Raw genomic sequence first — 15,448 nt, forward strand, 5'->3', positions numbered from 1 at the left:
CTTATTATGTTATACTTTTACATTTAACCTCTTCGCACCGATGCCTCCTGACCCTTTAAGAGCTTTTAGGTACCAGGAGGTGGAGATGGGTATTGGGGTCATGTGACAGCTGTGATTGGCTGCAACAGTGGTCACATGTTAGGAAAGCTCCCGATGGCAAGTATGAATCAGGAACCTATTATGTTATGTTTTTACACTTAACCCCTTTGCGCCAATGCCTCCTGGCCCTTTAAGAGCTTCTAGAAGCCGGGAGGTGGAGGCTGGCATTCAGGCAACATGACCGCTGTGATTGGCTGTAACAGCCCACATGGAAGAAAAATATATTTTAAATATATTTAAAAAATATTCCTCCCAAATATTCCTCCCACACACACATATACATATGCACACTGTATGTTGAAATGCATTTTTATTACAAAATATAAGAAAAATATTTTTAAAAATACATTTTCAAATATACTGTATGTCTTTAAAAATACATTTAATCAAAATTTTTGGAATGCAGTTACAAATATATGTAAAAATATATTTTAAAATTAATTTTTTTAATCTGAAGAATATATTTTAAAAAATTCTATTTTTAAAAATATTTTTCATATAATTTGTAATATATAAAAACCCATTTCAACATGAGATATATATATATATATATATATATATATATATATATAGTTGCAAGAAAAAGTATGTGAACCCCTTGGGATTACGTGTAGTTTTGCATGAATTGGGCATAAAATGTGCTCTGAATGTCATCTAAGTCACAACAATAGAAGAACACAGTCTGCTGAACATAATACTACACAAACATTAGATGTTGCCATGGTTTAATTGCACATAACATGTAAACATTCACAGTGCAGGGAGGAAAAAGTATGTGAGACCCTAGCTTAATGACTTCTCCCAGAGCTAATTGGAGCCAGGAGTGAGCCAACCGTGACTCCAATCAGTGTGATGATATTGGATGTGTTGCTGACAGCTGTCCTGCCCTTAAAAAGCACACACCTGTCGTGGGTTTACTGGTTTCAAGAAGCACCGTCTGATGTGAACCATGCCTCGCAGAAAAGAGCTCTCAGAAGACCTTCGATCAAAAATTGTTGACTTGCATGAAGCTGGAAAGGGTTACAAAAGTATCTCCAAAAGCCTTGATGTTCATGTGTCCACGGTAAGACAGACTGTCTACAAATAGAGAAAGTTTAGCACTGTTGCTTCTCTCCCTAGGCGTGGTCATCCTGTAAAAATGACTGCAAGAGCACAGCTCAGAATGCTGCATGAGGTAAAGAAGAATCCCAGAGTGTCAGCTAAAGACCTACAGAAATCTCTGGCAAATGCTAACATTTTTGTTGACACATCTACAATAAGGAAAACATTAAACAAGAATGGAGTACATGGGAGGACACCACGGAGGAAGCCATTGCTGTCCAAAAACAATATTGCAGCACGTTTGAAGTTTGCAAAAGAGCACTTGGATGTTCCACAGCACTACTGGCAAAATATACTGTGGACAGATGAAACCAAGACTGAGTTGTTTGGGAAGAACACACAACACTATGTGTGGAGAAAAAAAGGCACAGCACACCAACATCAAAACCTCATCCCCACTGTAAAACATGGCGGAGGGAGCATTATGGTTTGGGGCTGCTTTGCTGCCTCAGGGCCTGGACGGATTGTTGTCATTGATGGGAAAATGAATTCCAGAGTTTATCAAGACATTTTGCAGGAAAACGTACGACCATCTGTCCACCAACTGAAGCTCCGCAGAGGATGGGTGATGCAACAGGACAATGACCCAAAGCATACAAGTAATTCAACAAAACAATGACTGCAACAGCACAGAATACGCCTTCTGGAGTGGCCCAGTCAGAATCCTGACCTCAACCTGATTGAAATGCTGTGGCATGAGCTTAAGAGAGCGATTCACACCAGACATCCCAAGAATATTGCTACACTGAAACAGTTTTGTGAAGAGGAGTGGTCCAAAATTACTCCAGATCGTTGTGCAGGTCTGATCTGCAACTATAGGAAACGTTTGGTTGAGGTTATTGCTGCCAAAGGAGGGTCAACCAGTTATTTAGTCCAAAGGTTCACATACTTTTTCCTCCCTGCACTGTGAATGTTTACATGTTATGTGCAATTAAACCATGGCAACATCTAATGTTTGTGTAGTATTATGTTCAGCAGACTGTGTTCTTCTATTGTTGTGACTTAGATGACGTTCAGAGCACATTTTATGCCCAATTCATGCAAAACTCCAGGTAATCCCAAGGGGTTCACATACTTTTTCTTGCAACTGTATATATATTTATATATCTATATCTATATCATGTTGAAATGCGTTTTTATATATTACAAAATAAATCAAGAATATTTAAAAAAATATATATATTTTTTAAATATATTCTTCAGATTTTTTTTAACATATAAAAAAGTCATTTTGACATATATTTTTACCTATATTTGTAAATGCATTCCAAAAATGTAGATTGAATGTATTTTTAAAGACATAGTATATTTGAGAATGTATTTTTAAAATATTTTTCATATATTTTGTAATAAAAATGCATTTCAACATACAGTGTATATATATACACACACACACACACACACACACACACACATACATTCACAGTATATTTATTGAAATATATCGAATACGGCCAAAATTGTAGTATTTTGAATATATGTGAATATATTTGGGAAGAATATTTTAAAAATATATTTTTCTTCCATGTGGAAGAGGTCACATGTTCAGGAAGCTCCCAAACAAGTATGAATCAGGAGCTTATTATGTTATATTTTTACACTTAACCCCTTTGTGTCGATGCCTCTTGGCACTTTAAGAGCTTCTAGATGCCGGGAGGCAGGAATTCGGGTCATGTGACCGCTGTGATTGGCTGTCACAGAGGTCGCATGATCACGTTCCCGCTGAAAAGTATGCATCGAGAGCTTACCGATCCCCACTGGGTATCATGTTGGGTGCGTGCAGTGAGCGCGCTCTCAGCGCGGTAAGTTGTTTATACATGGCTCCATCTATGTGGCCGCTTGGCCTTAAGGCCCACCCTCCAAAATATACACATATATATTAAACAATAATGCATGATATACACCATAAAATCCTTCCACTCGAACAGAACATCTTCCTCTTCCCTCAAGGTCAATGGTCCAGCTTCCTACAGAAGGTTGATTGATAATGTACATGGCGCCCCATCTCTCATCCACAATCTTCTTGATATCTTCTCTAGAGGCTGCAGAAGGGAAAATGTAAAATGTGTCGTTATACAATGCAAATCTAACAGTACACATTCCTATATAAATCTACAACCACCCAGTTAGTTTTGATTAGAGTACAGGAAGACATTCTGCCACCCAGAATCTCTCATACACAGGGGCGGACTGACCATTTGGAAACTCGGGCACTGCCCAAGGGCCCGGGGTCAGTAGGGGGCCCCATGAGATGCCCCTGGTACCTTTTTCATAGGCTTTTTTGAGTTTGGGCAAGGACACAGGGGCTCCATGATCCTATATTGCCCGGGGGGCCCCATGAGTTGTCAGTCCACCCCTGGCCTTAACCACTTGCCCTCCTGAGGATTTACCCCCCTTAAGGACCACGCCTCTTTTTGCTACTCGGCACTGCACTAATTCAACTGATAATTGCGCGGTCATGCAATGCTGCACCCAAACAAAATTTACGTCCTTTTTTTCACACAAATAGAGCTTTCTTTCAGTGTAATTTGATCACCTGTGCGCTTTTTATTTTTCACGCTATAAACAAAAAAAAGACCAAAAATTTTAAAGAAAAACAATATTTTTTACTTTCAGCTATAAAAAATATATAGTAAACTCAAAGTTGGTTATAAATTTTGGCCAAAATGTATTCTGCTCCATGTTTTTGGTAAAAAAAATCCCAATTAGTGTATATTGATTGCTTTGTGTGGAAGTTATAGCGTCTACAAACTATGGTATAGATACTGCAATTCACGCCTTTTTTGCTATACAGCGCTGCGCTAGTTTAACGGACAATTGCGCGGTCATGCAATACGGTACATAAATGAAATTTACATCCTTTTTTTCCCACAAATTGAGCTTTCCTTTGGTGGTCGTTGATCACCTGTGCGTTTTTATTTTTTGCGATGTAAAAAAAAAAGACTGAGAATTTTGACAATTTTGAGAAAAAAAAACAATATTTTGGACTTTTTGCTATAAAACATGTCCAGTTAAAAAAAATTTAAAAATCAAATTTAGTCATAAATTTCTGCCAAAATGTATTCTGCGACATGTCTTTGCTTAAAAAAAATCCCAATACGTGTAAATTAATTGGTTTACATGAAAGTTATAGCGTCTACAAATGGCGGGAAAGATACTGGGATTTATTTTTTTCTATTATACTAATAATGGCGGCGATCAGCGACTTATGGCGGTGATCAGCGATTTATGACAGTGATCAGCTACTTATGGCGGGACTGCGGCGGACATTTTGACACTGGGGGGGGGGGACTGACTTGGGGTCACTGACATCCCCAGTGACACCAATACAGTGATCAGTGCAAAAAAAAAAAAAAACACTGACACTGTACTAATGGCACTGGGGAGGAAGGGGTTAACTTTTTTATTCAATTAAAGGGTTAACTGTGTGAGGGGAGTGTTTTATTAGGGGGCAGGATGTGTACTGCATGGGAATACGCTGATCTGGAGAGATAAACTCTTCTCTCCGGATCAGCATGTCAGGAGCTGATAGGGAACTGACAGAAAGCACAGCTGCAGTGTAAGCACTGCAGCCGTCCTCTCTGTCAGTGATTGCCGCTAATCACCGGGACACAGCAGGTAATGACCGGCCGTGACCGGTGACTGACACCCGCTGCCGCGATTGACGGTGCAGGTAGGGCGGTGGCACGCCTCGCGCACACCCTCTACCTGTTTTGCAAAACCACATTTTAAAATGTGGTTTTGCGCAGCCTTGCCACCCTACCACCGTATTTCTACAGTGGCTGGTTGGCAAGAAGTTAAAATTTTGCTCTTTTCAGAATTGCCCTTTTCGGTTAGGTTCCCAACTATGCAGATTGTGTAATTTCACGGTGCGTTTTTGAACACGTTTTTGATGCTTTTTTTTTATTTTAGGAAAGTATTGACTTTGATACCACTTTGGATGGGCGTGACTTTGACCGCAGACCCCCCCACAACCACCAGTCATGCTTGGTGGGAAGAGGACCTTGTCCCCATCAACATGAGTCCTCCCCCGCCCCAAAGCACTCCACCATGTTGAGGGCATGTAGCCTGGTATGGTTCGGGGAGGGTTCACTCGCTCGCCCCCCCTTTCCTGATCTGCAAGTTGTATAAGGGTGTGGATTTTTGGGGGGGTCCCCACGCCATTTTTTTTTTATTTTGGCATGGGGGTTCCTCTTTAAAATCCATACCAGACCTGAAGGGCTTGGTATGGATGGGAGGGGGGACCCCATGCCTTTTTTTTAATTTAATTTGTGGGGCAATGCAGGCAATTCTTTTTACATTCAGCTGAAACATGAATGAATGTTTCACTACTAAAATACTGCATGACACATGCCGGATTTTAGTAACGGAGCGGGATCCTACCACATACTCAGATGCAGTAAGATACCGCTCAGTATATTGTTCATCTTCGAAGTTCACGTTGGAACATTCTGTAGGTTCGAATGCTCAACCGCAAACCAAAATAGGGGGCTGTTCAACCCATCAGTAAATATGATGGCACCATTTTCTCCAGTCATTGCACGTTACGTACAGTATAGTTTTCATTTACCCAATTTCTGTGATAAGGTTGTGCTCCGAAATGCCTCACCTTGGAGATTTGGTAATATACAGCATGTACCATTTATAAAGAAAACATGAATGAGCAGAGAAAACCCTTTTTTTTTTTTATTTCTTATGGGAATCATATTCTGTAACTGTAGGTCATAACAGAATTGCCCGATCATAAAACAAAACATGGCAAAAACTAAACAAATGAAATGCCTGTTCAAAAGTCTGCATCCCCTTAGTTCTTAATCCTGTGGATTGCCCCCTTTAGTATGAAGCGCAGGGGTGGACTGACTATTCAGGTGCTCGGGCACTGCCCGAGGGCCTGGGGTCAGTAGGGGGCACCATGAGATGTCCCTGGTACCTTTCATAGGCTTTTCTGGGTGTGGTTTGAGTGTGGGCGAGGTCACAAGGGCCCCATGATCCCCTATTGCCCAGGGGCCCCATGAGTTGTCAGTCCGCCCCTGTGACGGCGTGCAGTATCTTGCAATAGTTGTCTATGAGGCCCCCGAATTCTTGAAGGTGGTAAATCTGTCCACTCATCTTGGCAAAAAGCCTCCAGGTAATGCAGTCTTTGGACGCCTTGCATGAACCACACGTTTGCGATCTCCCAGGTTGGTTCAATAATATTAAGCAGCACTCCAATTCGATCCTCTTCTTTTAAATATAATAAAGGCAGGACAACATATGGCGGTGGAAAATGAGCAAAGTCAACGTGTTTCGCTCGTTAGGGCTTATCCATAACCTCCCTCATAATGGAGGTTATGAGTAAGTACAAACACGCAAAATGTGTCAACCTTGCTCATTTTCCACCGCCGTATATCGACGTCTCTTTTGGATTTTATCATATTTCAATTGTGATATGGGGGATTCTTAACTCAACGGTAGATGAGTTTTTTTTCTTTAGTGAGTTCACGCCAGAAAGGAACTAAACTTAAGGGCCTGGTAGCCCACTTTTATTAAACAGTAACTGAAAAGTCCTTTCAACACAAGGTTTCCCATGCAAGGGGGTTCAACTTCACTCAAAATAATACACAGTGAAAATGCTGAGCCACCTGGCTCTCTGGTTAGCAGTACCTCTGCTTGGCTTGGTCTCCCAGACCACTGGCTATTCAGGCTCTCTCAGCCTAGGTAACAGCTCCTTGCTGTTCAGGCCCCGCATGGCCTCTTGACAGAGTTTTCCTCCAGAGACTCACGGATTCCCTCCAGACCCTTGGACTCACTGGCCTCTGGAGCTTCCTCAGCCTCCCAGACCCTTTCTTGGTTTCCAGGCTTTAGTAGCTGGTCAGACTTTCCCAGTCCTTGGGCCCAGAATCCCCCTCACAAGAGTTGTAGTCTCCACCAGCTCTCCTGGCAGGGCTCTGTCTTCAGGCTTGCCGCAATTCCACCTCCACCACTTGCGAGCTATGCTCAGATCTGCCTTATAACGAGTGTGTGCACCTGGGGACACACACCCTGCAGAACTTCTGAAAAACCTGGACACGAGACTGAAGACTCCGTCCCATCCAATACTCTTGGGAGCCTTCAAGCTTACAGCCCCAATCCAGACTTATCAAATCCAGGGAAAGCTTAAAACATAGCTTTCTCTGCTCGCAAAACATTTTCTGGAGCCTCTCAAACTGACTGTTTGAGAGTCTTGTGTTCTTCTCAAACCTATTTCCACAGTGACAGAGCCTCACACTGTCGTGCAATAAAGAGGATTGAGTTGGAGGCCTGTCATCCGGGACTTCTCTTTTACCTAGACACCTCCATTCAACTGCAGTTTTAGCATAGCTCACGAATGCAACATGGCGTAGTGGCCTTGAAGACCATACAAGTTCATTTATGAATGCCAAGATAGTTAATGGGGGGGGTATGTAAAAGAACTCGGGCTTATGAGGTGATGTAGACATCACTGTGCAAAATGTGAACTTTTAAATATTTTAACGTAACAACAATAAAAGCAATTTTTGATTGTATATGGTGTGACCTGTGTAAAGGTCTAGTATGGGGATTACCATATGACAAACATCCAGTCCAAGTCCAAGAAACCCAAACAACGTGGGCTGCTGAGATGGATGGACTGTAACTAAAAGGCGTTTCTCCTACAATATTAAAAAAATGAGGAAACAGCCTTGGTATGTCCCATATGATGATGATAAAATCAATTAAATGCCCATATAGAATTACAAGGTGGCAAAAAAGGGTTATGCTTCCATATGTACCTGCCCTTCAGTAACCCATCATGAGATTTACATTGATTGGTGCATAATGATAGCTGTCCCCTCTGTAATACTGATTTAACCACTTGCCGAGTGCTGTGGGTGGCATGTACAGACAAAGCGACGTACCCGCACCTCATTTTGCCTGTACTGAAACTAGGAGGCACGGTGCAGAAGGCGGATCCCGGTACTATGCTATCACATGATCACAATGTCAACCAGGGGCGGACTGACCATTTGGAAACTCTGGCACTGCCCGGAGGGGGCCCCATGAGATGCCCCTGGTACCATTTTCATAGGCTTTTTTGAGTTTGGGAAAGGACACAGGGGCCCCATGATCCCCTATTGAGGGCATGGGGTCAGTAGGGGGACCCATGAGATGCCCCTGGTACCTTTTTCATAGGCTTTTTTGAGTTTGGGCAAGGACACAGGGGCCCCATGATCCCCTATTGAGGGCCTGGGGTCAGTAGGGGGACCCATGAGATGCCCCTGGTACCTTTTTCATAGGCTTTTTGAGTTTGGGCAAGGACACAGGGGCCCCATGATCCCCTATTGTCCGGGGGCCCCATGAGTTGTCAGTCCGCCCTTGATGTCAACAAAGCGGTTGTGAATTCATTTAATTCATAACAGCTTTGCTTCTGGTGCTTGTGAGTTGTGATTGTCCCACGGCTATCACATGGTACCTGGGCCAATCACAGAACCCTGTACCATGTGGTACATGTAGCTGTAGCCAATCACAGATCAGTAGTATTATGAATTGTCATGAACTTTACCCATTCATGACTCTTCAAAGCATTGCTGGTGCAATGATCTTAACTGTACCAGCAATCAATGTGTAAAAAAAAATAAAAAATGAAAAAACCCTGATTACCCCCCCAGAGTAGTACAATGTTACTATGGTAACATTGAACTACTCTGATAAAATTATTTTAAAAAATAGTAAAAAAAAGTAAAAAAATAATTTAAATATTGAATAAAAAATTTAAACATTTTGTTTGTTTATTTTTTTTTTAACACGCCGTCACCAGTCAATATCCCTTATCACCACCACACCAGTGATATCATGACACTGCACTGTGCTGGTGACAGTATGTAAAAAAGTTTAAAAAAAGTTTTATTTATTTTCTTAATCTTCAAAAAAATTGTGACAAAAAAATACAACTTCAAAAAACTTGCCATGCCTCTTACTAAATATTTCAGAATGCCCAGGGTTTTTAGTACAAGTCATGGTGAGTTTTATTAAGTTGTCATTTTTGGTCATAATTTTTTGGAAAATGAAAAAAAAAATCACAAATTTCTTTTTACATACTGTCACCAGTGCAGTACAGTACCACCATATATCTGGTGTGGCCATGACTGATGACAGTATGTGAAAAAAAAATATTTTTTTCCTTTTGTATTACATATTTTTCTTTTATTGTATGTTTTTTTTTTAACACACTGTGACCAGAGCAATAGAGTGTTACCATAGTAACCTTGTACTACCCTGGAGAAGTGAAATTATTTTTTTTTTTTACACATTATGATTTCTTATACCACTGAATTTCACTGTTATAGACAACCATTTTTATTGAATTAAATTTATTCGGTCACTGTGTGTTGTGATTAGCTGTGACTGGCCACATGGTACAAATGGGCTGTGATTGGCCCAGTCTGTACCATGTGATCACTGTGACCAATCACAGCTAGCAACACAATGGTATGAATCAAAGCCATTTATGGTTTACAATTGTCATGTGATCTGCTGTGATTGGTCACAGCGATCACATGGTATTAATAGCGGCCTGGTACAGTGATTTGTCTTTGGTTGCGTTCGGTGGACACAGCCATTGTTTAAGTGGTATTTTATTTGGGACAGATTCCAATTTGATTGGATTTTAATTGTAGATTTTAGGATTCTGTTTCCCCATAGAGAGCATTTATATTTAATCTTTTATTCTCTAGGGGAAAAAAACATAAAATCTGGTTGGTCAATGTAGTCAAATTATATGCTTTCTAAATAAACCAATTTCCTAATTATTGTTTCATAAACAGAGCCCACATGTTCCAAAAAGAAAAACAACTCTAATCTTACCATCAGGTCCTGTTAGATTAAATGAGGTGATCGCTCCATCTGTGGTCACTATTAAAGACATGAAAACATCGGCTATTGGAAAACTATCAGAATGAGCTCCATCTTCATAGTCTTTGGAGAACAGCTGTTTGGAATTGTCTGCTGGTTTTGACAGGATGAAATCAAAGTAACGGAACACCTATAAAACCAACATAATAATTGTAGTGACAAACCTAAAAAACACACATATATATATATATATATATATAGAGAGAGAGAGAGAGAGAGAAAGAGAGAGGGGGAGAGTATTTGATGTATTTTTCCCCTAAAAACTTCCCTTGTGCAGACATCCAGAGCCCTGAGACTTGGTGTCACCATCTAGCCCTTGGCTAGCTGCACTATCTTGGATGTGATGTCAACATCCCCAACAGACTCAGGGTTGTCCTTCAAGTGACACTCTATAGTATGTCAAACTGGCGGCCCTCCAGCTGTTGCCAAACTACAAGTCCCATGAAGCATTGCAAGATTAACAGTTACAAGCATAACTTCCAAAGGCAGGGGCATGATGGGACTTGTAGTTTCACAACAGCTGGAGTGCCGCCATTTTGACATCCCTGCTCTATAGTATCCCCCTTTGCTCCTCCTCCAATTACTATGTAAAAGGATATGACTGTAAAAGGATATGTAGGAAGGGGCAAAGGCAAGGGCATATCTACTGTAAGGCAAACAAGGTGTTTGCCTTGGGTGGCAGGGGGGAGGTGCCAGAAGGGAACAGTGGCAATGCTCAGCAGGAGGGCATCTCAGCAGTGGGAGAATGGTCTCGGCGGTGCTCGGGAGGAACGGTGGTCTCGGCATTGCTTGGGCAGGAGGGTGATCTCGGCGGTGCTTAGACCGGGGGTGGTGTTGGTGGTGCTTTTTGGTGATGTTTGGGCGAGGGGAAGGCTCAACAGTGCTGAGCAGAGATTGACAGTGCTCAGCGGGAGGGAGGCTTTCAGAAGTATTTGTGCGCAGTTTCACTGGAGAGCACGCAGTAGAGGGGGCAGAGCAGGGAACAGATGGGCACACAGGAAGGGGAGAGCAGTCACTTGGGGGCACACAGTAGAGGGGGCAGAGCAGTGATCAGACGGCACACAGGAAGGGAAGAGCAGTAATTGGGGGGTACACAGTAGAGGGGGCAGAGCAGGGAACAGAGGACACACAGGAAGGGGAGAGCAGTAATTGGGGGGCACACAGTAGAGGGGGCACAGCAGTGATCAGAGGACACACAGGAAGGGAAGAGCAGTAATTGGGGGGCACACAGTAGAGGGGGCAGAGCAGGGATCAGAGGGCACACAGGAAGGGAAGAGCAGTAATTGGGGGGCACACAGCAGAGGGGGCAGAGCAGGGAACAGAGGACACACAGGAAGGGAAGAGCAGTAATTGGGGGGCATACAGCAGAGGGGGCAGAGCAGTGATCAGAGGACACACAGGAAGGGAAGAGCAGTAATTGGGGGGCATACAGCAGAGGGGGCAGAGAATTGATCAGAGGACACACAGGAAGGGAAGAGCAGTAATTGGGGGGCATACAGTAGAGGGGGCAGAGCAGTGATCAGAGGACACACAGGAAGGGAAGAGCAGTAATTGGGGGGCATACAGTAGAGGGGGCAGAGCAGTGATCAGAGGACACACAGGAAGGGAAGAGCAGTAATTCGGGGGCATACAGTAGAGGGGGCAGAGCAGTGAACAGAGGACACACAGGAAGGGAAGAGCAGTAATTGGGGGGCACACAGTAGAGGGGGCAGAGCAGTGATCAGAGGACACACAGGAAGGGAAGAGCAGTAATTGGGGGGCATACAGTAGAGGGGGCAGAGCAGTGAACAGAGGGCACACAGGAAGGGAAGAGCAGTAACTGGGGGGCATACAGTAGAGGGGGCAGAGCAGTGATCAGAGGACAAACAGGAGACAGTGGGATTCAGAGGTGAGCCAATTGTGGGCACTCAGAGGAGAGCACAGACGGGAGGACGACACATGGCAATGGTGACAAGGAAAGGGGAGGGTTGGTTACATTTTGTATGAATAGCTGCATTCAGCATCTTGGCAGCCACTTCTCATAGCTGCTCAAGGAATGCAGCCGGCATAAAGCATACTAAACTGGCTGACTGCATATGGTTCTGTTCCTCTGTCTGCTTTATGTCTGTGCCAGTGAAAGGGTTAAACTGATGTTTTATGTCCTTTATTTTAGCATTCATTTAAAATACTTCTACAGGAAAACATTTATTACAGAATCAGGGGCGGACTGACAACTCATGGGGCCCCCAGGCAATAGGGGATCATGGGGCCCCTGTGTCCTTGCCCAAACTCAAAAAAGCCTATGAAAAAGGTACCAGGGGCATCTCATGGGGCCCCCTACTGACCCCGGGCCCTTGGGTAGTGTCCAAGTTTCCAAATGGTCAATCTGTCCCTGTACAGAATGCACTCATAGCACTGAACGCTCATCGCAGGCTTTTCTAAAGGGAATACACAGCTGAAGCTGTTTTCTATCAGACTATCTGGGGTTGATTTACAAAAACTGGGGAGTACAGCGTCTGGTGCAGATGTGCATGGGAGCCAATCAGCTTCTAACCTCAGCTTGCTCAACTAGAACCTGGAAGCTGATTGGTTTCTCTGCACCAGATTTTGCACTCTCCAGCTTTAAGAAATTAACCCCTTTGTGTCCGATTGAGTATAGCACAGAGATTTATGTACAAAGCAAGGAGGGGGGATAATTCACTCCTCCAAGTAATTCAGTTATGGGCTTTAACCTCTTCCCATCTGGCTCATCCACATAAAGGGATGGGAGCAGCGCTGATGTAGGTGGACGTTTATAAACGTCCTCCTGTATCCCCCACCTATACTCCCTCCCTGGGAGTGTGCAGCAGTGTGATCTGTCCACTCTCTGGCCACTGGCCACAGTGGAACATGGATTGCAGTACCGGGCCGCTGTGGGCACCCTCAGTACCATGTGAGGGCTGATTGGCCAATCAGCGATCACCTGTAGAGAAGTAAACAAGACGTAATTTCTTGACATCATTGTTTACTACTGACCAATCACAGATATCACATGGTAAAAGGTCATTCACAGCAGCCTTGTGCCATGTGATCAGCTATGACCAATCACAGCTCCCACAGTGTTTTGCAATGGCTTCAGGCATGTAGCCAGAGAGATTGAGTGTAAAAAAAAAAAAATCCTGATCACCCCAACAAGTAGTACACTATGATGACACTGTACTGCTGGTATGGTATGGTAAAAAAAAAACCAAACCCATAAATAAATAAATAAAACAATGTAAAAAAATAAAAATTTAAAAAACATTTTTTTTAATTTTTTTTTTCTATATACTGATTTGGGTTATTTTTGTTTACCAACAAAAGTAGCTGAATGCATTTTGGCCTAGATTTTTGAAGAAAAATTAAGTATTTTTTTTAAATTTTATTAAACTTTTTTTTCTAAAATTTTTATATAGCAAAAAATAAAAAAAAATAGTTGTGATTAAATACCACCAAAGGAAACTCTATCTGTCTCAAAAAAGGTATAAAAATGTTATTAGTGTACAGTGTTGCATGCCGCAGTAATTGGCTTTCAAAGTGTGAGAGCGCTGAAAGCTGAAAATTAGCCTGGGCAGGAAGGGGGGGGGGAGTGTCTGGACTGGAAGTGGTTAAACAGAGCTTGAGCTACTGCTTTCTATAAACCAGCAAGCGTTTTTTTTTCTAAGCAAAGAAAGCATACAGTTAGCTTGAAAAACATGTAAAAAGAAGCTTAAACCACCACCTGTAAGTTGAAATGAGACTATTGTAGCACTAACCCCTTAGAAGTTGCTGCTGAATTGGGTCCCCCTATAGTCCTGCATAGCCAGATAACAGGTATTTTCACACAAGCTTGCATCCAGTGCCAGAGATCAGTCCTTGAACTTTGTTTTTTTGTTATTTTATTAGGGGATTTGAACTGGGATAGTGTTTGGGGTGTATAGGATACCCAAGGAACAGATAACTGAGGACCTGACTCCTCTACTGAGCAGGCTCCAACCACTTTTAATGGTGTCCCAGCCCCTTTCTAACCTCCTGTTGGGAATTGGCTGAGATCCCACAAGAGTGCAAGCCAGCAGCTTCTCAGATCCACCCACTTCCTCCAGGGCCTCCTCCAAAACCCTAGAGCAGGGGAAAATTCCAGAGGGACTGGCCTGCATAGCCTCTCAGCTCTTGACCTAAATTTGACCCTGTGACTATTGCACCCAGGCTGCTACTCAGCCCTCATGACCAATCACAGCTCCCACAGTATTTTGCAATGGCTTCAGGAATGTAGCCAGAGAGAGTGAGAAATGATTGCTTTTACAGCCAGCATGGCTGTAAAAGCAATCACAGTGTAAAAAAAAATCCTGATCACCTCAACAAGTAGTACACTATGATGACACTGTACTTCTAGGGATGGTAAAAAATAGTGTCCCAGTCCCTTTCCAACCTCCTGTTGGGAATTGGCTGAGATCCCACAAGAGTGTAAGCCAGCAGCTCCTCAGATCCACTCACTGCCTCCAGAACCTTCTCCAAAGCCCTAGAGCAGGGGAAAATTCCAGAGGGGCTGGCTTGCAGAGCCTCTCAGCTCTTAACCTAAATTTGACTCTCTGACTATTGCACCCAGGCTGCTACTCGGCCCTGCTGACTGACCACTAGGATCTAGCTCCCACTAGCTGACTGGGAGGGTGCTACAATATAATAACTTATTATGTTTATTATTTGAGCTGTGAAAATGTGGAATAGACTCCCCCAAGAGTTGGTTCTGGCCAGCTCAGTGGATTGCTGTAGGAAAGTCCTGGATTCTTTCTTAGATACACAGAATATAACTGGATATAACATTTATTGGTAAAGTTGATCCAGGGAATATCTGATTGCCTCTCAGGGCATCAGGAAGGAATTTTTTCCCCAGCAGGAGCAAATTGGATCATGCTTTGCTGGGTTTTTTGCCTCCTTCTGGATCAATTGTGGGTATAGGATTATAACTTCTTTTTTTTTTTTTTTTTAAATGGTTGAACTGGATGGACTTCTGTCTTTTTTCAGCCAGACTAACTATGTAACTATGTAATATTTTACATTGAGTAACCATAATAAAAAAAGATACTCATACACAAACTCGTTATACATTCTTAATAACATTATAATAAATTACCAATAATTTTTGGAAATAAAGATAAATAGACACTCACTATATTTAAATCATCTGCATTGAGTTTAAAGACATGTCCGAAGCTTTTTGATGCTATATCTCGATAAATTAGAAAATCGGCATCATTTACGGTGTCGCACAGACCAGTGGCCAAAAAGAATACCTGAAATAGAAGAACAAGATTAGATATTTGAAAGCCTAATATACAATTTTTAAAAAAACAACAACTTTTTTTTCCCCTTGAACTGGAGAACA

General features: G+C 42.6%; 1 protein-coding gene across 1 annotated transcript in view; it reads right to left on the bottom strand.

Annotated features, from left to right (window-relative positions):
* The window catches only part of LOC149432409 (uncharacterized), a 65,437-nt gene that overhangs the window by 12,622 nt on the left and 37,367 nt on the right, over positions 1–15,448 (bottom strand). The window contains exons 5-7 of the mRNA XM_089665232.1: positions 15,234–15,356; positions 10,042–10,219; positions 3,105–3,242 (exon numbers count right to left, since the gene is read on the bottom strand). Of these exons, the coding sequence (XP_089521358.1) occupies positions 3,105–3,242; positions 10,042–10,219; positions 15,234–15,356 (439 nt within the window). The remainder of the gene's footprint in view (positions 1–3,104; positions 3,243–10,041; positions 10,220–15,233; positions 15,357–15,448) is intronic.

This window comes from Staurois parvus, unplaced genomic scaffold (assembly GCF_062004578.1).
Source record: "Staurois parvus isolate SC_StPar_1 unplaced genomic scaffold, SC_StPar_1.0 ptg002155l, whole genome shotgun sequence".
NCBI lineage: Eukaryota > Metazoa > Chordata > Amphibia > Anura > Ranidae > Staurois > Staurois parvus.